The sequence below is a fragment of the Coffea arabica genome, chromosome 10c (genome assembly GCF_036785885.1).
Source record: "Coffea arabica cultivar ET-39 chromosome 10c, Coffea Arabica ET-39 HiFi, whole genome shotgun sequence".
Taxonomy (NCBI): Eukaryota; Viridiplantae; Streptophyta; class Magnoliopsida; order Gentianales; family Rubiaceae; genus Coffea; species Coffea arabica.
In genome coordinates this window covers 697458-719930 of record NC_092329.1, presented here as the reverse complement: position 1 = coordinate 719930, position 22473 = coordinate 697458, and the positions used below count along the sequence as shown (strand labels likewise).

The 22473-nt window shown below is 39.3% G+C and overlaps 1 protein-coding gene across 1 annotated transcript; it reads right to left on the bottom strand.

Moving 5' to 3' along the window:
• Positions 1-11739: 11739 nt before the first annotated feature.
• LOC140016014 (wall-associated receptor kinase 5-like) lies at positions 11740-14850 on the bottom strand. The gene is made up of 3 exons (XM_072068868.1): positions 13816-14850; positions 13573-13704; positions 11740-13263 (listed from the first exon to the last, which is right to left on the bottom strand). The coding sequence occupies exons 1-3, from the start codon at positions 14705-14707 to the stop codon at positions 11996-11998; spliced, it is 2292 nt and encodes a 763-aa protein (XP_071924969.1). The 5' UTR covers positions 14708-14850; the 3' UTR covers positions 11740-11995.
• Between the last annotated feature and the right edge of the window lie 7623 nt (positions 14851-22473).

Here is a 22473-nt window from a genome sequence, read left to right as displayed (position 1 = left end):
GGTGAGACAATCTAGGACCCCCAGAAGACAGTTGAAGGTCTGTTAGTTTTCCTTGTCTGATTGCCTGGTTAAGCAGTACTGAGAAACCTTCTGCACAGATCAAAAATAAGAAAGGAGACAATGGGTCCCCCTGCCTTAACCCCCTAGATGGCTTGATGAATCCTTTCTTCTCCCCATTGACATTAACTGAGTAAGAAACACTGGAGACACACTCCATAATCCACCCCACCCACTGCTGGCAGAAGCCCATTCTCAACATTAACTTTTCTAAAAAAAACCATTCTACCCTATCATATGCTTTGGACATATCTAATTTAATAGCCATAAACCCTTCCCTGCCAGTTCTTTTGTTATTCAGAAAATGAATACATTCATGTGCCACAAGGATATTATCAAGAATTTGTCTACCAGGGACAAAAGCAGATTGAGTAGAACTAATGCAGCAATGGATAACATTTCTCAACCTACTAACCAAAATTTTGGAGATAACTTTGTATAAGACATTACACAGACTAATAGGCCTAAACTGAGTCATATCAACAGGGGAGTCAACTTTGGGAATTAGACAGATTAGTGTTTCATTGACAGCTCTAAGCAGATTGCCAGAATGAAAAAAACTCTGGACAGCATTAATCAGATCCAACTTTATATCAGGCCAGAATTTTTGAAAAAAAAGAGGGGTCATACCGTCAGGACCAGGTGACTTGTTTGGATGCATAGAAAAGACCGCTCTGTGAACCTCCTGCTCAGTCACTGGAAGAATGAGCTGCTTGTTCATCTGATTAGTTATAGACTGTGGTACCTCACTAAGAATTGCATCAACTCCCTGAGGTGACTCAGCAGCAAAAATCTCCTTGAAGTACTGGATTATTTCTGCACCAGTCTCCTCCTCATCCTTACACCACACCCCATCTCTCCTCCTGATAAGGCCAATCTTGTTCCTTTTCCTCCTTCCAGCCACACAGGCATGAAAATAGTTGGTATTCTTATCTCCCTCCACTAGCCATTTCTGTCTTGCCTTTTGACTCCAATAGACCTCTTCCTCTTTATAGGCTTCAGCCAACCTTCTCTTCAGAGCTACTAGCTTCACCCCTTTCCCACTAACATTACTTTCTTTTAACTCCTTGATCTCTTTTTTGGTTTGTGAAATAACTCTTCCAGAGTTTCTCCCCTTCTGCTTATGCCATCTCAATAATTCCACTCTGCACTGTTTAATTTTAAACTGAAATCTAAAACAACGAGAGCCTATGCACTTAGTGTTCCATACTGACTTCACTAAACTGCCCACCTCCTTATGTTGAATCCAATTTTTATTAAACACAAATCTTTTCTTCCACCTCCTCCCTGTTGCAGGTTTAGTATCCACCAGCAACATACAATGGTCAGAAGCCTCTGTCTCCAGATGCCTGCAACTTGCATTCCTGTAATGGTTGCACCAACTCCCAGATCCTAACACTCTATCCAAGCATTCCCTGATTTCCCCCTCATTATCCCATCTATTACACCATGTCCAAGGTTTCCCTTCATAGCCAATATCCACCAGCTCATTATTATTTATGAAAGCTCTAAAAGTATTAAAACTATTATCTGCTCTATCCCTACCACCCCATTTCTCTCCCTGAGATACTATGTCATTCATATCCCCCATTACGACCCAAGCCTCCCCCCATATCTGCCTCCTTCTATTAATCACCTCCCATTGAGCTTTCCTGATACTAGCATCTGGACTAGCATAGATACACACACACCACCACTCCAAACTTGTATCACTATCAACAATCAGCAGTTCTATTGTGAAAGTAGTAAATAAGACCTGTTTAACCTTCACCTCTTCCTTCCACAACACTGCCAAACCACCAGCTAAACCCACTGGATCCACCACAAAAAGATTATCAAATTTAATTTTTTGCTTAACACTGTTCAGAACACTTTTTTTATTTTTTGTTTCAGAAAGGAAAACTAAAGAAGGGAAGTGGAGTAGCACAGCCTCCTTGAGCTGGGGAACTGTCAAGGGGCTTCCAACACCTCGACAGTTCCACACCAGAGCTCTCATTGAGACTTGGGAGCCCCATTAAGGGAGGGCTCCACCACCTCAGAAACATCCATGTAACACACCTCCTGGTCAGCTCTTTTATTCCTTTTCCAAGAGAACCCCGACTCAGGTACACCATCCTTCCCTAAGTCCTCCTCAGAACCTTTCCTCTTTCCTGACTCAACCTTTAGCTTCCCATTAGACAAATCTCTCAGAGGTTCCCGTCTCCCTACAGCTTGCACCACCCTCTTCCATCCTTTACAGTTCTTTCCCTTCCCCTTCTCTGCAGTTAACTGACTAGCACTTAACTTCCCCCTACTCAGCTCCCCTTTACCTGATACCTCAGTGTTCACCTCCTTCACTTCCACTGCTATGAGCTGATCCAATCCCTTGTTAACATCACAGTCCATCCAACCCTGCTCAAGCACCACCCCCTCTGAAGTCTGATCTAATCCTACCTCTTCAGACCTTCCCTCTTCTCTACTTTGAACCTCACCTGTTGCAGTAGTTTCCCTCTTGACCTGCTCCCCACTCCTTCCCTCTGCACTACCTTGCCTTGCCATCATCCTCAACCCCTTTACGCTCTCCTCTACCTGCTGGATCTCTATACCCTCAAACCTCTCCTTAACCCCCCCACTCCCTTTTCCTTTTCCTATCTGAACCCCTCCCTCTTCATGAGCTTCCTCAGTATAAGTCAGGAGCAATTTTGGAGGTCCCCTATGGTAAGAATTAGCCTCTTTCTGGTTGCTACTACCTGACTTGCGCTCGTCCTCACTATTATTCCTCCTGTTAGGACTCCTTGGAAAACTAGCCCGCATCCAATTACCATACTGTTGTTCTCCTTTGACATCAGAACCTTTCAAACCGCAATTCTTCTCATTATGACCAATGATCCCACAACAGAAGCAAAAATCCGGACATTTTTCATACCTAAATTCTACCCATCTCATTGAGCCATTAAATTTAACCATGGTTCCCCTAGGAAGAGATTTAGTAAGGTCAAACTCCACAAGTAATTTCAAGTGTTTACCCTCTTTACCTCCCCCCGGAGGAATGATTAGCTCCACTACTTCACTGAAAACTCCCCCAATTTTCCTCCCAACGTCTCTGGTAATCCAATGAAGTGGCAGATTCCACACCTGTACCCATATTCTCCCTCTGTCAAATGCTTCCAGATGATCCTCAATACCCTCCTTCCATTTTAGCAGTATTAATGGCTGACCATCATAGATCCATGGTCTCCCATTCAATACTCTCTCCAAATCTACCTTCTGAGAAAACGAAAATTGAAACAAATTAGTCTGAATCTCCGTTACCTTCAGATTCTTTGGATGCAGCCATATGTTCTCCGCAAAACTCCTAACTCCATTCGTATTAGCTTTCTTCTCCCCCCAAACTTTCCCCACCAAGCTTAGGCTACACTCTTCTACTCCTGTTTTGAACTCCTCTTCCTCCAGCCACACACCTTCCTGCTCCGTGTTCGAGAGGTTAAATCTCCGCATCACCTCTTCCAATTTATCCATCCTTCGCAGAACCATAGTCCTCTGCTGCTCCAAACGCCTCGATCTTACCACTGCTGAGCAGGATGAGCAAGCCTTCCTATACTTCCACGCCAAGTACCTACACCACAACCAACCAAAGGAAACTAAAAGGATCAAAACATTCACCTCAAAAAAGAGGAATAAACCGGAACAAACTGGACCCTCTGAACGCCTTAATTCCTGCAAAATATTAGATCTAGCTCAGAATTCAACCCATGTTCCCCAAAATAGAAATCCCAGATTTGATTTGAAATTGGCGCCAAACCATAAAAGGAAATGAATGAAAAGTATCTAACTACGTAAAGTATGGAGGATGAAGGAATGTATCTGTTTGAATGAATAGTAGCTGGTTGAATGAATCGAAATGTATGAAGGATGAAAATTAGTTATTTTGAAAAGAGTGAAAAGGGGAAAACACCCACTACGGGGGATAGAACTCTCTTAGAGAGAGAAAGGCCTCCCAAAACGAGAGACTTAGTCTAAGACTACATATCACTATATTTACATGACACAATGACTTAAAAGCATGATTTGTGAGTAGTGAGCTTCACTAAACTTCCAAGATACTACTAATTTTAGTACTTAAGCGTCTTTTGTAAATGAAATTGCCATAGGATTCAGAAAGTTTGGATTGCACTTTCTGGAGAAAATTTTTTTTATCCTTAATGAATATTTTTTTTATACATTTTCTAATCACTTTTGTTTACTTCATATTATATTCCATTTTAAAAAGTGCTCGAAAAATTCTTCAAAAACTGTAATGCCAAAAAACCTCTTACTCTCATATGGCCGACATTTCTGCATGGTAAAAACTTGGATAAACTGGATCTATAGTCCCACGTGTAGACCAAGAGGCTTACAGTTTGCCACGTCCTCCCATTAAATCGTTCACTGCTTTCACCGTATTAAGAACTCCAAATCTACCCGCCAACAGGTCTCATCTCCACCTCCTCTCCTGAGTTCCTCTGCCACCGTTATCAACACCACCCCACCCCACATTTGTAGACTCATGAACTTAAACACATCAACTCCTACCAATGAAAACATCCTCCTCCCCCACGAAGTCTTTCTAGTAGATCCAGAAATCAGAGGAAAGGTAGGAGTGATGAATTTTCTTGCTCTCTTCTTCTCACAAGGCTTTCTACCCAAATGCGCCCCCCCCCAACCACAAAAACACCCTTTCGTCTCCTTTCTCTCTTTAAAAATTCAATGGATGAAAATATGATTTTGTTCCTGAAATTTGGGTCTTTAAGAATGAATTCCAAATTTCAAACGCGTTCAGAAGGCAGAATCGGTTGATAGTAACAAGGGGAAAAAAAGAGAGAGAGAGAATTTGAATCTCTGAATATTTACTATATTAACTACACTGTAGTTGGGATGTTCAAAAGGAAGGCCACAGGGACACAAGAAGCCTTGAAAAGGGAGCTTCTTGATTGTGTTATTGTTTTAAGGCATCAAGTCAGGATCCCTTCATAGTAGGACCGTACCTATCGTAGGTAGGGACGCAAAGAACGACACGTGTTGTAGTGTAATGTGCTAGTAACAGATACGTTATGTTGTGGCCAATGCGCGTGGAGATGAAACAAAATAGAACGTGTTCGAATGCAACAAGTATCAAGGAATAGCGTATGCTGGCGACTGCTTAGGATAGTAGAGGAAGGGATAATTGTAGGATTGAATCAGAAGTGCATAGCATTTGCAAATTTTCCCGCAAGGAATGGAAAAATGCGACAACTCCCTTTAAATGTTATTGTGTGTAGAGAAAGTATCGAAATTAAAATAGATAATAATTATAAATTTGACACGTGCGGGGAGAAGAAATTGGAAGAACAAAAATTGGAGGTAAATGTACTAGTTGTGCGTCAACTTAAAATAGAAAAGGATTCACACACACATATATAATATATATATTTAGTACCCAAATATTCAGCCCAAGCATCCGATTGAGCTTTGAATTGTTCATTCTTTTTTCTCAATTTTTTAATTGATTTGAAACGATCAAAATATCATTAATGTCTTTTTATTTGCATTGGAACTAAATATATGCTTTTATTCATTAAGTATAGTCTGCAAAAGCATACACTTGCAAATGTGGCATTTGAAAAATAGGAAAGAAATGTTATTTGACTATAATTAACAATCAAAAATTGTATTGGTTAGTAACGTTACCGAAATTAAAATCAACAATTAAATTTTATAAACTGGTGTTAAGGAAACCTCCCTCAATTCATTTATTGTTTTACGAATCTTACCAAAAGCAAGCATGACAATCTAAGAACTGTAATACGAAACTAAGGAAATATATTTGCAATTGGTTGTTTTCACTAAAAATGCCCATGAACCATTTAATGATTTAATGATACCAACCTTGTGTGAAGTAAAATATGTATCCTCTCGCCATGTGGACGTATTTAAAATTTGTTATCTTTTATTATGTCTATATTTTTTTTTATTTAAAATAAATCCCCTCATTTTCACGCGCTTCCCAAATCCATGGTTCATCATTTATATTCAATTTGATCAACTTTACTGATGACCTACCTCATATAAATTTGTATTAATTGTGTGTTCTATATTTGTTGTCCATGAAATTGTATGTATTGTTGTGTAATGAAATCGATAACAGTCCTTGAATAGTAGTACTGGTTTGGTTTTTTATGTCTATTACTAAAATATGTGACGTTAATGCCGAGGTATTGGCATTTTTTTCCACTCTTTCATCTTTAGAAGAGTGATATAAATCCATGCATATAGACACAGACATAAATGTATTGTGCGTGTGTTTGAAGACAACATTTGCATCCTAAGCAGCCATTGAGCTTTTGTGTCTCCATTATTGTTTCTGAAGTTTTTAAATTTTTGGAAATTTTTAAAATGTCATTATTAGTTTTGTGCTTGGATTGAACCCAAAAATATGGTTGTATTAGTTAAGTTTAGTTGGTAAAGTCAAAATCTTCCAAACATACCATAGCAAGAAGTAGGAACCATTGGCAATGATTTTGCAATATAATTTCAATTTCAATTACTTACAAAAATAAAATATCATCATGCTTGATATTGGTTAAGTTTACCAAAATAAGAATGAACAATTAAATGCTTCAACTTAATAATAACGAAACCTTCCCCAATTGATTTAGTCTTTGTATTAGACTTAACAAAAAATTAGTTTGACGTATTTAATTCCTATAAAACAAAGTTAGGGAAATATCATTGCAATTGGTTAATTATATTAAAATTAAAAACAGACATATTAATGGGCGAATGGTGAGTGTGTTTGGACAGCCAATTATTTGGCCAAATATATTTGCTGATATCACCATTACAATTTCCAATACACCTTTTTATCTTTCCAATTATCTTTTTATCTCACATACATCACATCACAAAAAGTGCTACAGTAAAAATATTTCAAATAACTTACAATCCAAACACACTCGGTATTTCTTGGCATTTGGTTGCATCCGGACACGTTCCATTTTGTTTCATCTCCACGCGACGTTCTGTACAAATCCAATATTGCAATGATTGCAAATTTTTAGAGTCGAGACTGTTGTTGTACAAGCACGGTGCATATTACAGTTAACATACACTGAAAGATTGATTTCAAACGAGTTGCCAGTTGAAGTTCTTGTGGGTGGTGGCTTTGGCCGGGAGATAAAGTAAATGACACCTGTGCATTTTTGGTCTGAGAAAGAGGAAAAAGGTTTACATGCCTAAGTTTTCTACGTATTAATGTGCCTTTCCTATGTGTGGCTGTAGTTCTTTATGTCCTCGGTAAAATTCTTTGCAAGTTGCTGGTTGGATGTTTGTGGAATTGGAAGGCTATTTGGAGGCTGGTCGGTATTACATTGAAGTGGTAATTATTTGAAGAATAGTATTACAGGAAGTGAATGGCGATTTGCAAAATATAGGAGAAGTACCTAGAAGCAAATCGTAGAGTAGTCAATGTCGTTTGACCTTGTGTTTTGTAGGTAATCAATCTAAACAAGTTTCAATTTAATAAAATCGACATAGATGAAGGGCACCTTCTACAGAATGTATAGAGAATGGCTAGAACTCAAAGAAGTTGAAGCTGAATCATCGCAGCGTCAGAGCTTTTGGTGAAACAATTGAGACTAAAACAAGAAGCAATGGGACCTCCAGCAGCAAATATTATTAAATTTAAATCATAACTGATCAGCTACTTCCTAAACGGATGATAGCCAGGAACTCGACAGGAAGAATCATCAAAGCTTGGACATTACAGGAACAGAGAAACAAGATTAATTATATTTCATCTGTATATATATTAACTGATCTGTACCACCACCAAGCTGTTCAAGCCAACAGGGAACTGGGTGACAGTTAGTGAAATTGTTGATTACATTTCTTAACAAGATTTAAGCTTGAGTTTGTTCCTGAGTTTATTGTTTCGGCAATAATAGAATGTTTCTCTATATGTGATGCTTTTAACTGATAGCCAATAATGTGAGAAAATGTCTACCCTAGATTTTTTATTTTATTTTATTTTTTGGGGAGAAAACCTCTACCCTAGAATTTTTCTTTTCCTTTTTCACTTTAATAGAGACTTCAAACCATACAATAAGAGAGCGAAAAAAGAAAAGATTTGAATTAGAATTAAAAAGATAACGGCACTTGATTAATGTGGCTAATCATCGAATTATAAATTGAAACAATATATAGGCAATGCTTGTGTCGATCGTATGTGTATGTGTGTTTATAAACAAAATGCAAATTAAGCTGATCTGAGAACGGTAATTTGCTTTTTGACCAAGCTTGGTCTTTGTGCCTATCTGTATAATACTTGGGAACTTCGGTAACAAAAAGAACAAACTATTACCTGCCACAAGTGCTTGATAACTTTTCTTAGGTTTAGGGATGCAACTTCCACTCCCTCTTCCATCATCTTTCTTAAGGTACCCCTTCGGGCAAGAGCAATTGTAGCCTCCTTCGACGTTTATGCAAAGTTCTCCGAATTTGCAATCATTGGTCTCTTCTTTTTGACATTCATCAATATCTGCATAATGTTACCCCCAGAAAAAATCATGTTGGATCTATCACGGATTTGTTTTCCTTCTTCTTTTAATATTTTCTTTAAAAAGTAAAGCTCATTTTTCAAAAGTACATCGGACCATGTTTGTTTGGATTGAAAGTTCATTGGAAAATTTTTTTTTGTATTATTTAGTATAATTTTTTTTAATATGATGTACATGATATAAAAAGTTGGTTAGAGAATTTGTTTTGTGAACAATATTTTTTTTTCCAAATAACCCTAACCAAATTCTTTTTTCCATGGCACAAAGTAAAAAAGTAAAAGGGTTATCTTAATTTTATAAAAAGGAAAAAAATCAAATAATCTTTTTTAATGTGTGCAAATATTGATGTAATTTTCCCGGGAAAAAGTAGGTGGTGTGTGTGTGTGTTTGTGGTTGTTGGGTGGGTGGGTGGGTGGTAGTGGTTTTGGGGGGGGGGGGGATGTAAAGGTTAACTAACTCAGAAGTAAAATGGACAATGAATGATGCGCCAAAATGATTGTCCAAAGTGAAGTAGCAATCATGATATGCTCCAAAAAAAAAATGGTAGCAATGAAGTGCGTACCTCGGCAACCAATATTTGGCAAGTAAGGATTACCTTCATAACCCTCATTGCAGAAACAACGGTATCCCTTGTAATTGCCTGATCCATTTACGCAATAGGTATTATGCTGACAAGCATAAGTAGACGAGTCCTTTCTTGCTGTTTCACACGTCTGGGTTTCATCTCCAATCCCCCAATCAAGTACCACAGGAAGTTTGTCTACCCCCCGTAAATTGGTAAGGTTGTCGAAAGTAAAGTTGAACTTACCTTCTTCAACCACAAAGGCAAAGCTACAAGGACTGAACTCTTTAACATATCTATGATTGTAATAACTTTCCGCTTTCAACTCGAAATTTGTCATTCCTTGCGGGATTGATGTCTGGCAGCATCCACGGCCGGACGAGGAACCATTAACCACGGCAGACGGGTTGAAACACATGGTGATGCACCCGATAGTTTGATCTACAGTAGTCCCCTTGACAGAGTGGAAGCTTTGGAGAAAACCATAGGTGTCGCAGCCAACTGCTGTGAATTTGTTAACGGTACTATTGATTGTGAATTCGGGAAATCGGAAAGAGGGTTCATCATCAGATTCCGGATGATCAGGACATTTGCGAGCTACAAACTTGAGAATGTTCAATTGACCTTCAAGGGATATTTTTGTGACGTTAACGTTTGAGTCTTGTAGAAATAATTTGGGAGGATTATAAGAATGGTTACAAGTGACTGAAAAGTTGGACTCCAGATAACAATCTTCTGTCATGCCAAATGGGTACGGGATCGTTATATTTCCGCAGGTATCACTGCAGCCATGCTTCGCTATGCGTAAAGGAGGGTATGATGCCGCCGGGGTGATAGCTGGCTTTAAGGACACCATCAATATGAAAAGTATAACCTGACCAAATTTCATAGCTGGGGAAGCTTTGGACTGGGATGGCTGCTTAGTTTTGGGATAATGAGGTTTTAACTTGTATGTGGTGTTCTTTGGAGGAGGCCATGTTTTAATTTATAGAAATATCAATCCACTCTAGCTTTGGAGGCCAAACAAGTCTTCATATAGGCCGTTCTAGTGCATGGAATGCTTTTTTTTCTTCTTTTGGATGACAATATGATATGTTAAAAAACCTAAAAACCAATAATTGACAGCAAGGAATTATAATTTGTACAAAACTCTTATCTAAATTTCATTAAGAATCTCACTGACAAAATTATTATTATTTATCAATTAAAAAGGGAAAGGAAAGCAAATTCATGAGTAATTAGACTACAACAAGAAAAAAATAACTATGAAACAACCAAAAAAATTATTAGGTAAAAGAAAAATTAAACGCGGAAAGCCTTTGAAGGGGTCGGAATTTAGGAACGGTTTCCTCCTTCCTGGAAAAAATTCTTGTGGAACGTAGTAGTTGCAATTATAATCAATATTATTCATCAAACACAATTCGATGGGAAGAAATAATACATAAAGTTCGGATGAAATTGCTGAGTCTTATGGGCCACACATAATCATCCAGTTTTTCCAAGATGCGATGGTTTCCAGGAGTAGCAGAAAGTTCGAATGACCACAAAGATATGACCACGACTTTGTCTTTCCAGTGGAATCTTTGGCCTTGTAATATGGAATTGAATCGTCTCTTAGTACTGTACAACCTCGCAGCTGGTTAAAAGTCTTTAAGTCTTTGCAACAAAGTCTGGACACGAAAATGCATCTTTTTGGTTACCCTCGTACTACTCTGCATCCATTGCCATCACTATATAGATAGTCAAATTGATATGGTGGCCACTTCCCAATGTTTTACACGACGCGGACTAAATTAATAAAGGCCCAGGGCAAGAGGAAACCCGTAATAGAAAAATATTTTCACAGTTCAAGACTTTCTGCTTGATTACTCTGGGCTAGTATTTTGGATGGATGCAGCATACCCCCTAGCACAATGTTTTGCTACGGTGCTCCTGAGAATATGATATTATGAAACGTCTCAATTCATTGCCACGAATCGCCACCTTCCCTGCATCCCGCTGCCCATCTTCCTCGTACCAGTAGTTCTATTTTTTGTCCCCTGCCCGTCCTTTGCCTCCCGTAACTAGCCCCAGCATCTACCCTCTTATTTTTCTTCTACTTCAAAAGTTCGCAATTTCCTCATCTTTTCCCTCCAGACGTCCTTCACTGGGTTGGGCACTATCTCTTGCAATTGGGTTTTTTTTTTTTTTGTTCTCAATTTCCACTACTCATTCAATATAAATCAGTTTTAATTTAGTTAAGAGCTTTCTGGATATTTTTAATAGCTTTCAATAAATAAACTTCAAGGAGAAAGCTGTCATATCAGTACAGTGGGAATGGAGGTTTAGGCTAATAGTGAGAAGGTGCAGCATCCAACAGGTTGCTGGTGCTTTTTATTCTCCTTATCTCAATAGTACCACTTTTTATTTGTTTAATCAGTCATGTAAAAATAATTATCATTATCTGCTGAAGTGGTGCCCTCAAGTTGAGGTCTCTGTAGTTAGGTTCAGTTGATTAATTCTTATAACTTCCAGTGTAAACTCATATGGTTTTGATTTAATCGTGATTTTTACGCCAACTCAGTCGAATGTTATGCTTAGACCAAATTTATACCATTTTACACTAAATATTGTAAGAGTTACATAACCCAGCAGAACTGAACTACAATTCAACTTGAGAGGCCTTGGATCAAATAATCTACTCACACACAATCAAAATTAATTGCGAGAAAACTGCTGAAAATTCAACTCCATTTGACATTTCTAGGAGGAGCTCGTAATAATAAATGAAGAAGTGCACCAGAACTGGAAAGTCGAAAATTGCAGCTCCAGAACACCCTATCATTCATCTCCCACCAGCAATTGGTACCATCATATGCTCCATTATGCTATGACTCTCAGTATGTATGCAGTTAGAATCACCACCGTCGACATGTGCATTTGTTGATTGCATACCAAGCAAGGAGGCCTCAGTGTCGGTGAAATCAATCTTAGAAACTTGAATTGGAGATTGCTTTGCTCTTATTTCCAATACCTCAAGTTCTCTTGCTATATTCTTCATAGACGGTCTATCTTCACCTTTTACACTCAAGCAAGATTTAACAATCATTGCAACTTCTTTCAAAAGCTCAATACTTACATCGCACATAATGTTGCGATCAAGAACCTGGATCAAGTGACCACTTTTCAGTGAAGAAATGAAATAATTCGCAAGAAACTTCTCTTCCTCCACTCTATCCAATGATAATGCCTTCTTACTTGTCAGTAGCTCTATAAGAACTACCCCAAAGCTGTAAACATCACTTTTCTCTGTCAACAAACCTGTTAGCATGTACTCGGGGTCCAAGTAGCCAAATGTTCCTTGCACCATTGTAGATACTTGATTTTCATCTAAAGGAGCCAATTTTGATATTCCAAAGTCTGTGACTTTTGCAGTGTAGTTTTGATCTAGAAGTATGTTTGCCGATTTGATATCTCTATGGATAATCGGTGGTGAAGCTACTGAGTGCAAATATGAGAGAACTCCGGCAATTTCTGATGCTATTCTTAATCGGATATTCCAAGAAAGATGATGTGATTTTGTTGTGCTGCTTAAATGCTCGGAGAGAGTACCATTGTCGATGAACTCATAAACAAGTAATGGCACTTCCGTCTCTAAGCAACATCCTAGAAGTTTAACGACATTTCTACTATTAACTTGGGAAAGCATAATCACCTCATTAATAAATTGATCAAGTTGATTTTCGTTAACTTCTCTGGACCTCTTAATGGCAACAGTACAAGAATTATGGTCTACTAAGATTCCTTTGAAAACTGTGCCGTATCCTCCACGACCAATAATTCGAGTTTCCTCGAAATTATTGGTTGCCTTTCGTAGTTCTTCAAGAGTGAAAATTCTAGCAACATTTGTGTTTCTTCCTTCTTGAGCCAGTCGTTGCTGTAGCATTAATCCACCATTTTTCCGGAAAAACTCCTCCTTCAATCTGTTTTCCCTTCTTTTCCTCAATTCCAAACACAAATAAAAGCAGCAGAAAAGTAGAATTGCTGTGCCTATGCCAACACCTGTTGACAAATTTGACTGAAAAATTAGCAAATGATGAGATCTATCGGATACTTTGCAGCTAAAGACTCTAATTTTGCAAGTGATTATCAACTTTCATGTTCTCTCACTACCTGGTAAAGAAAAGAATTAGGTTTCTTTCTCTCTTATACTATGATTAGTTGCCATCTTAAACCAAATGGAACGGGTTTCAAGAAATCTTCATTTTATCTTAATTTAATACTCTCATGATACAGCACATATTTATCACACCACTTAAGAGATGGTTCAATCCATAGTGATAAATTCTCCTTTGCTTCTCCAATCATTTCAAAGTGTAGACTAACCTGAAACAATCATAGACCAATTTATATGGTCAGGACTGCAGCCATCTCCACCTCTCCCATCACCATGATACCCTTTGAGACAAGGACATGTGTAGTTGCCCAATGTGTTGTGACAAACACTATTCTTCGTACAATTGTAAAGAGTTGGATCTTGGCATTCATTAATATCTGTAGAATTCAATAAAAAATAGAAAGCAGAAGCATAATTTGAAATGTGAATTGAAACACACATATACATACTGGTTTATTAGACGAGTTTAACAAAATTTTCGCACATGCCTTGGCAACCATCAGGAAGATATGGGTTGCCTTCGTATCCTTGATTGCAAGAACAACGGTATCCCAACCCCTTGAAAGGTTCGTAACAGTGACTGTTTTTACCAGAGCATGCATAAGAGGTCGTGTTTCTTTGGGCAACGTCACATGACACCTCCTCAATGGTCCAATCGGCCACGACGGGAAGACTTAAATCATCGCTTAAGTTGGTGAGGCTATCTGCAGAAAAATTGAAAGCCTTCTCTTCGACCACAAAAGCGTAGCTGCAAGGATTGAAACCCCACACCTTGGTGTGGTTATTAACACTGGCCAAGCTCACATTAATATTCCATGCCCCTGGTGGGATATCTGTCTGGCAGCAACCGATGCCGGAACAAGAGCCATCAATTACATCTTCCTTATAATCACAGAAAGAGACACATCCAGTTGTGTAGCTCCGGTTTTGACCAAAACCATAAACTATAGCCACGGCATCACAGCCAACGGCAATAAATTTATTAGCTGTACTGCTGAAGGTAAAACGGTCGGATAATTCTATCCATGGTGACTTCTTGTTCAATAAACTTCCGTTTTTATTATAGCAATCAGATGCTATATCCTGCATAAGGTGCACCTGACCTTCCAGAGATATTTCTGTGACATTGATTGTACTGTTATGCAGAACTGGTTGAGGGACAGAGGTTGAAGAGTTGGTGCAGTTGATAAAGAATTGTTCGTTAAGGTAACAACCTTCTGTAATACCGAATGGAAATGGAATGCTTACATTTCCACAATGATCTTGGCAGCCGGGCATCGCTATAGAAAATGTTGGGGATGTCAAAGTTGAAGCGGAAGACAGCATCAAGGCAATTACCAAATGCAAGAGCATCGGTAAAATCAAACGATTGAAGCCCATTGGAATTGTTTTTCAAAGAAGCAAGTTTCCTTATACGGAAGAGAGTTGCAATTGTTAATTGTGCACTTCTAAGGACTTTAAACTTACGATAGGGAAGACTTAGTTAGTAAACCCACAGAAGGCCTACGCATTTTACGATTGAAGCTTCTTCTGTAGACCCCAAATAGGGACGTTTTATAGGCATTCCAAGTAAAGGGAAGACTTAGCCAGTAAACGCACAAAAGGCCTACGCATTTTACCATTGAAACTTCTTCTGTAGACCCCAAATAGGACGGTTAACTTCAAATGAATGCAGTCAAGATATAAAGGAGCATTTGTTCACACTAGTCTCTGTCGACGATGGGGTCCACGTCTTCACGGGGTTGCTTATGCTAACGACATAAAGACTCAGTAAGGGAAGACATTCAAGTCCACCCTACTCTTTCCATTTATTTACGTGAAAAACAATAAGGGAACCGATAAATTTTTTCCACTTGATATGAGAAAAAAAATCATAAATGTGTTTTTGGATGTAATGTATGTCATGAAAGTAATTACGATATATGCATCGGCCGATGAGGTTTTAGTCTGCTTAGAGTGTATTTGATAAAATTGAAATTTGAAAACTAAAATATTAAATTTAAAATCTGAAGGCGAAATTCATTAAATTATTAAATTGTTAAATATCATATTTGATGCATTTGAGTGTATATCATATTAACTGATATGTGGTTAGTTTATTAATTATTTTTTAGAGTAAATTTTGTCTAGAATATTTGGTTCCACTCAATTAATTCAAAAGTTCTAATTTTTGTTATCAAATGCATTTGAATATGTTATGTTGAATCTAGTTATCAAACGGAGGCCTAAGATTGAGATTCCAAGATTTAGAGGGCTTGGGTTCAAATCTCTCCTCTCTTCCCCCGCTTTTTAAATTTCATTCCTCTTCTACTAGAAAAAAATTTTAAAAATAAAAAAAATATATGCTTAGAATGGAAGGATTAAAGAGTTGTTACAATTGACTGAAAATCTCGACTCAAGATAACAATCTTCTGTCATGCCAAATGGGCATGGGATCTTTACTTTTCCAGAGGTATCAATGCAGCCATCCTTGGCTATAGGAGGGTATGTTGCTGCTGGTGTGATAGCTGGCTTTAAGGACACCGTCAACACGAAAAGTATCATTTGAACAAGCTTCATCACTCGGGAAACTTTGGACTGTGATGGCTATTTAATTGTGGAGTCAAGAAGAGATCAGATGATTGACTTTTCCCTCTATCACCTCGCTAGATAATAGAAAAATCGCCAGTAGAAAACATGGTTTTTTTTGTCCCATTAGTTTCCCAGCATGTACCCTACTACCACCACTACCAAACAAATGAACGAAGAATTGCAATTATAGTAGATGAACAAAATAACCTTAAGATTTACCACGTCTTGGCTGTTGCAATTGTGAATGAACTTATGTTCCTTGGCTGATCGGGATCAGCCGTGTGGAGCACTCTAGGAACATACGATGACTTGTTCTGTCGATCCCAAGTATTCCCATAAGTCTAGTCAGTCTCTTTCAGGGACTTCTACCAACTTTTTTGTTTTGAAGATGAATAAATCCGAAGAGAAAAATTGATTGACTTTTTCATCTATCACCTGTCGAGAAAATAAGAAAATTTCCAATGGAAGAGTTGTTTTTTCCCACAGAAGAAATATAATAGTTTTGGTCCTAAATGTTTAGCACCTGTCATTTTCACTCTCTCTTCCAACCCCACTCCCCCTTAAGCAAAAGATTCCCTACAGGTTTTTGTATGTATATAATTTCACAAATTTCTTTATTTTATTTCCATTTTTGCGGTTAATTAATTAGTCATGTGTCATCACATAAGTTAATATTCTTATTGTCTAAAGTCAGGTGCTTTTTTATTCTCTTTTTTTAATTCAATCTAGTGAACATGTGACTGCAAATAACATGATTTCGTTAGTAATTAGGGAAAATCCGTCAATTACACTAAATTTGCTTCAATTGGAAATATTAGGAACCATATTTATTTTTGCTGAAAGTTAGGAACCAAAATTACACTGGTGCCAAACATTGGAGAGGACTAGATTCACAAAAGTACGAAACACTAGGGACTAAAACTTTATTTTTTTTCCTTTTCCTATCAGTATGAAATAACCCTAAGTTGGTTCACCACATCTTAATTAGTTGATGCAATCGTGAATAAACTAGTGTTCTTGGACATTCTAGTCTCATAAAGACTGCTAACCTTGTGCATAAATGTTGCCTGCACATGCATTAGCTGAGGGCATGTGAAGCACTCTAAATACTTAGGATGGTTGACATGCAATTGAACACAGTTGTCAAGATTTCAATTGGATTTTAGTTATCTCTATGGGCATTATTGAGAATAATTAGATAGACTGTAGAAAGAATGAAAGGAAGAGATAGAAGCAAGAAGCAAGAAGCAAGAATAATAGGGAATGAAGAAAGGAAGAAGAAGATGAAAGAAAGAAACAGAGATGGAAGAATATTCAATGCAAAAGGATTGGGGCATTCATTCACTCCGTTGCTGATTACAACTTCCTCATACAATGGCTATTTATAGGCTAGTATACTCTCTTCCATTAGTAGGATCTAACTAACTGCTATAACAAGAAACCTAACCAATTGATACAACTGAAATTGAACTATTGGCTAATACATGATTGCTACTGTATCCTCTGATGAAAATTGATTCTTTTTGCTAACACAAGAAATGAAGAACTGTTTGTTGGTCTATGATTTCGAGCATGATTTGCGTATGGTGTTTACTGTAGAAGTTGTCACAGTAGCCTCGGACGTCTTCAAGGGGTTGCTCATGTGAGAACCCGTAAAACCCTAATTATTTTCCTAGGGTTTATTTCCCCTTAATTGCATGTTTTCTGCATTTTCTGGCTTAGAAATATTTTCTTAGTGGATTTTATGAGCAATTATAGTTTTAAGATGATTTTTCTAGCATTGGTGAATTTTTAGAAAATTAAGAATATATATTGGATGTGGGACCCACTAGTGCGAAAAGTTCGAAAAAATTCGGCCAATAAGGTTAAGTTTCGGATACTGTGTAAAATTTATCGGGTGTTAAGAGATAAGTAGTGTGTGTGAAATGATTGATGTGAGAGAGGAAAGAAAGATAAGAATGCATTTATGAAGGTGACAAGTGTCACCTTCTTATTGGATGCCTTTTAAGAATTACTATTCACAATTTTGACTTTTTTGACCAAAGGTTAAATATCCAAAAATTGCACAAAATTCACCATTTTTCTCCTCCTTATGGCCGGCCCTCTCTAAGCAAGAAGAAAGACAAAACTCTTCAACATTCTAGCAAACTTCTAGCTCAAATCAACTAAACCACTTGCTTAACTTAGTTTTCACTCCATAAAATTCTTCCTTCTAGTGCTAGTAAGTTGTTTGGTGAACTTTGTTTGAAGGACTAAGGTGCACAACATCTTCCTCTCTCTTGGTTTTTGGTAAGTGAAGCTTGAAACATCCTACTACACCTAATGATGCTTATGTTGTGCTTATTAGTGATAAGAGTGCTGAAATTTCTGATTTTTATCTTGGTTTGAATTGATTTGGTGAAGTTTTCCATTTTATGATGATTTTTCTGGTTTAATTGGATTATGATGGTGTGGTTGTTTGTGATGATTGGCAATGGACTATAATGGCTCTAGTGGATGTGAAATGTGGATAAATGCAATCAATTTTGGATTTGGTTGGAAATTTGAAAAGCTAGGGTTCTTAAAATCCCAATTCTGTCCGGTTTTAGATCACTGGGTTAGAGGCCGAATTAGACTTTGCTCAAAACATGAAAGTTGTAGGTATTGATGTGTTTGAGGTGCCTGTAAAATTTCAGGTCATTTGCATTAATGTAGAATGAGTTATGATGAAATTACTGTAGCTGTTCTGCTTTGGACAGAATGCGAAAACTGCGATAGTAATTGGCTATTTTGACTGGAATTGGTTTGGATTTTGGAGTTGGTGTCTTCTGATGAAATGTAGCTGGATGACTTAGCTAACTTATGCCTTTGGAATATCGGTATTTGGACTTGTATAGACTAAGTTATAGTAATTACAGTTTTGTGTGATTTGCAAACCTGTTTTGGTAATTCTGGTAGGGTATTTGGCATTTTCGACCTAGTTAAGCTAGGAACTGGATTGAGTGACCTTCTACATTGTTGTAACCCTGTTTCATAGCTTCGAAACGGTGGGTCTTACACCCCCATCCGATAACCGTAGAGAATTTGACGCCATTACCGCATAATAAGTGTAAAACAGTTTTCTATTTGGGGGCCAAGACTAAGGCCATTTTCTAATTTCTGGTTTGCTATTATGCACATTTATGCATATGAAACCCTATTGGGGTTGTGTTTAGCATTGCTATATGACTCGTTATCGAGTCTCATTGCATTTGTTGCGTGATTCTAGGGCGTGACGGTAGCTCACGACGTCTTGGTGACCACGGTGTATGAAACACCACTTTCTCACTTGGTGAGTATACCACTCACTAAATTGTTACTATGTGGCTTTGTTAAATGTTATGTGATGCCTTGATGGCTTACTTGGATATTGAAATTGATTAAGGTGAGGGTGTACTTGACCGCCCTCACCTCTTTTGATATTGTCACTGAATGGCTACCGTTTTATTGCATTACTGAACTTGATATATTGGTTGGTAAATTCCATTTCATGGAAACTGAATTGATGTCGTTTGGACGATGTTCAACGGCCTTACTGCATTACTGAGCTCAACCCCGTTTGGTAGTCAATTGGATCGAGCCGGCGAGGGCTTGGTCGTGAAGATTGAATTGCCACGGGGACTGTACTGGGGAACCTTGTGGTAATGAGACCCTTGGTTCCGGTAAACTCGAGTATTACCAAAACTACTGAAATGGAGTGCGGGCCCGGTTGGGGTATGTTGGGTGGAAGGAAGTGGAAGTAAAGGGTGGTCTACGGTTTGGTTCTTTTAACATTGATGGAGGGTCAATGAGGTTGGATCAAGATTGCAAGCGTGGAAATGGGCTCTTGAGTGCCGACTGTATCCTTTTACCGTTGCACTTCATTGCTTATCATGAACTTTAAGTGATTGGCCATGTTTATGTGACTTTGGTTGCTTATGTAGTGGTATACCACTGGGCTTTAGCTCATTCCGTGTTATTTGTTTTCCTTACAGGAAAATGAACACTTTTGGAAAGGTTATGATAGTTGGATTCAAGTTGAGCTCATGTATATGTATTTTGTATAAGCTCCTTGAGGGTGAAAACCCTAAGTGCTTTGTTTCCACCAATGTTTGGTGTGTAAATGGCTACTTGTATATGTATGAACTAAATGGATACTTTGGTAGGCCGTTTGGCTTGTAAATGTTGGTTTTCAATGTATATATATGTTTGGTTGGTGTTTGGACGGATTTCGGATCACCACGGCTTTCAAACAGAAAAGGAAAAAAATTGGCGAAGATGAACAGTGCCGAATCCGGCCAGGAATCTGGCCAGAAACTGGCCGGATTGCAGGCCGGATTGCCTGGGGAAAAAATGAAATTTTGGAGTTTGCTCTCGGCCTTGTATCCGGCCGAGAATCCGGCCGGATTCTGACGTGTATTTTACTGTTCATTTTGGTTTCGAATTTTCGTTTTTTTTTATTTTGAGATTTTGACTTGTTTGCGCGCATTATTATGTTCCGGAACGTAATAGACCGACGTAAACAGTACCGTTAGTCCTGGCGAGAGCTGGGCAGGCAGTCCGCTAACCCCTTTGGTTCGCCTTAGGGGAAGGTGGGGCTGTCACAGGTGGTATCAGAGCCTAGGTTTGAATTAGCCTGGGTGTAATAGAAGTGCTTGACTTGAGGATGCTTTTGTTTATACCTATTAAGGTTATTCATGTTATTTCTTCCTTTGCTATAGGATGGATGCGAGTGGTGACCCGAGTGACCGCCTGGCAGGAGATCGTTCTCGTAGCGCTCTGCCGCCAATTAAGTATCAACTTAGGCAGAAAGGGGCCGTGGTGCGTTGGAGCCCGGCCAGCCGCGTTCGACAGTGCGAGTGCCGTAGCAACTATGCCTACCCAAATGCACTAGTTTTGTCGGTGGCAAAGGAACGTGAGGAGTTCGCTAAGGAGAATACTAAGCTGGAAGCTGGGGTTGCCAAGTTGGAGGCCGAGGTGGCCCAGGTTAGGGCGACCAATGAGAAGCAAGCCTCGCGTATTAAAGAGCTAGAATATGACGTACTCGAGGTCGAGGGCAGAGTTGATGATCTCTGCGACCAACTGAGAGATGCCCGCGAGCGTGAGGTTAAGCGAGCTCGCAAGGTCAGGGGTCGTGCTGAGGCGATCCTTAACCTATGCGACGACGGACTCGAGGAGTCTAGTGATGAGGCCTCGTATGCTGGGGCCGAGGCTGGAGAGGAGTCTACCCCGTCGCCTGGGTCCCAGACTTCAGCGACTGACTAGGCCATGATTATTAGGTTATCTTTTGGATAGTGGTGGTTGTGAATGTACATAGGGATAGGGATAGAGCCTTAGCTAACCGTTTTGGATGTAGAGTTAGCTACGTGTAAATTTCTTTTGATAGGCCTATCCTCAGGTGGATCTTTTGTGTACGTACGTGCCTTGGCCGTACTTGACTGACTGCTTGTATATATATGTTTGGCTTGTATATATGTGTGCTTGTGACCCTGTGTGAAATGTATCAATAGGTGTTATGTGAAAGTTTATGTGTTACTTACCTGCTTTATTACTGCTTTGGTTTGGTACTTTTGCCTAGACCGAGTGAACTTATGGAAGGAACACGAAGTGGTCGGGGACGAGGTCGCGGTAGGCAACCCACATCGGTTAGGGAAACGGGGGAAGCCTCTACTGGACCAAATCCTGAACCCCAGATAGACCCCAACGTTCAAATAGCTGCTGCTATGCAGCAAATGACCAACCTACTCGCACAAGTAGTGCAACAACAGGGCCAAAACCCAAATCCTAACCCCGGAAACCCTGGCCATCATATCGAGAGCGAAGATAGGGCGCTAGAACGTTTCCAAAAGTTTTCTCCGCCAAAGTTTATTGGGGGACCCGACCCTGACGTTGCTGAGAAATGGCTGGAGAAGATGGTAGACATATTTGCAGCTTTACACTACCCAGAGGAACGGCATGTGACATTTGCCGTGTTTCAACTCGAGGGAGCTGCCCGTTCCTGGTGGAACGTGATTAGGCAGAAATGGGAACGGGAACAGACACCGAGAACTTGCGGGAACTTCATCCGAGAATTTAATGCTAAGTTTTTCCCTCCTCTAGTCCAGGAGAGGAAGGAGGACGAGTTTATCCGACTCCGGCAAGGGGCTCAGACTGTGGCGGAGTACGAGAGTCAGTTTACCCGCCTGTCCAAATTCGCGCCTGAACTAATCATGACCGAGCAATGACGCGTGAGGCGCTTTATTCAGGGTTTGAACGTAGAGATTCAGAAAGACCTCGCGGCGGCTCAAATCACTACTTTTAGCGAGGCAATGGAAAAAGCCCAAGGAGTGGAAAGTGCACGGTTACAGGTCCGAAACTTCCAGGCCAAGAAGCATGGCTTTCCTGGGAGTACTTCTGGACAGGGTGAGAAGAGCACTCCCTCCAAGTTTGGACGAGGAACTGGAGGTGGTCGTCATTCTGGGTCAGGCAGAGGGACTCCGTTCAGGGGTGGCCAAGCTGGGCGAGGACAAAGGGGAAACGCTCAAAGTGGCTCGGCTTCGGCACCTCGCGGACCCTGTGGGCACTGTGGAAAGCTGAAC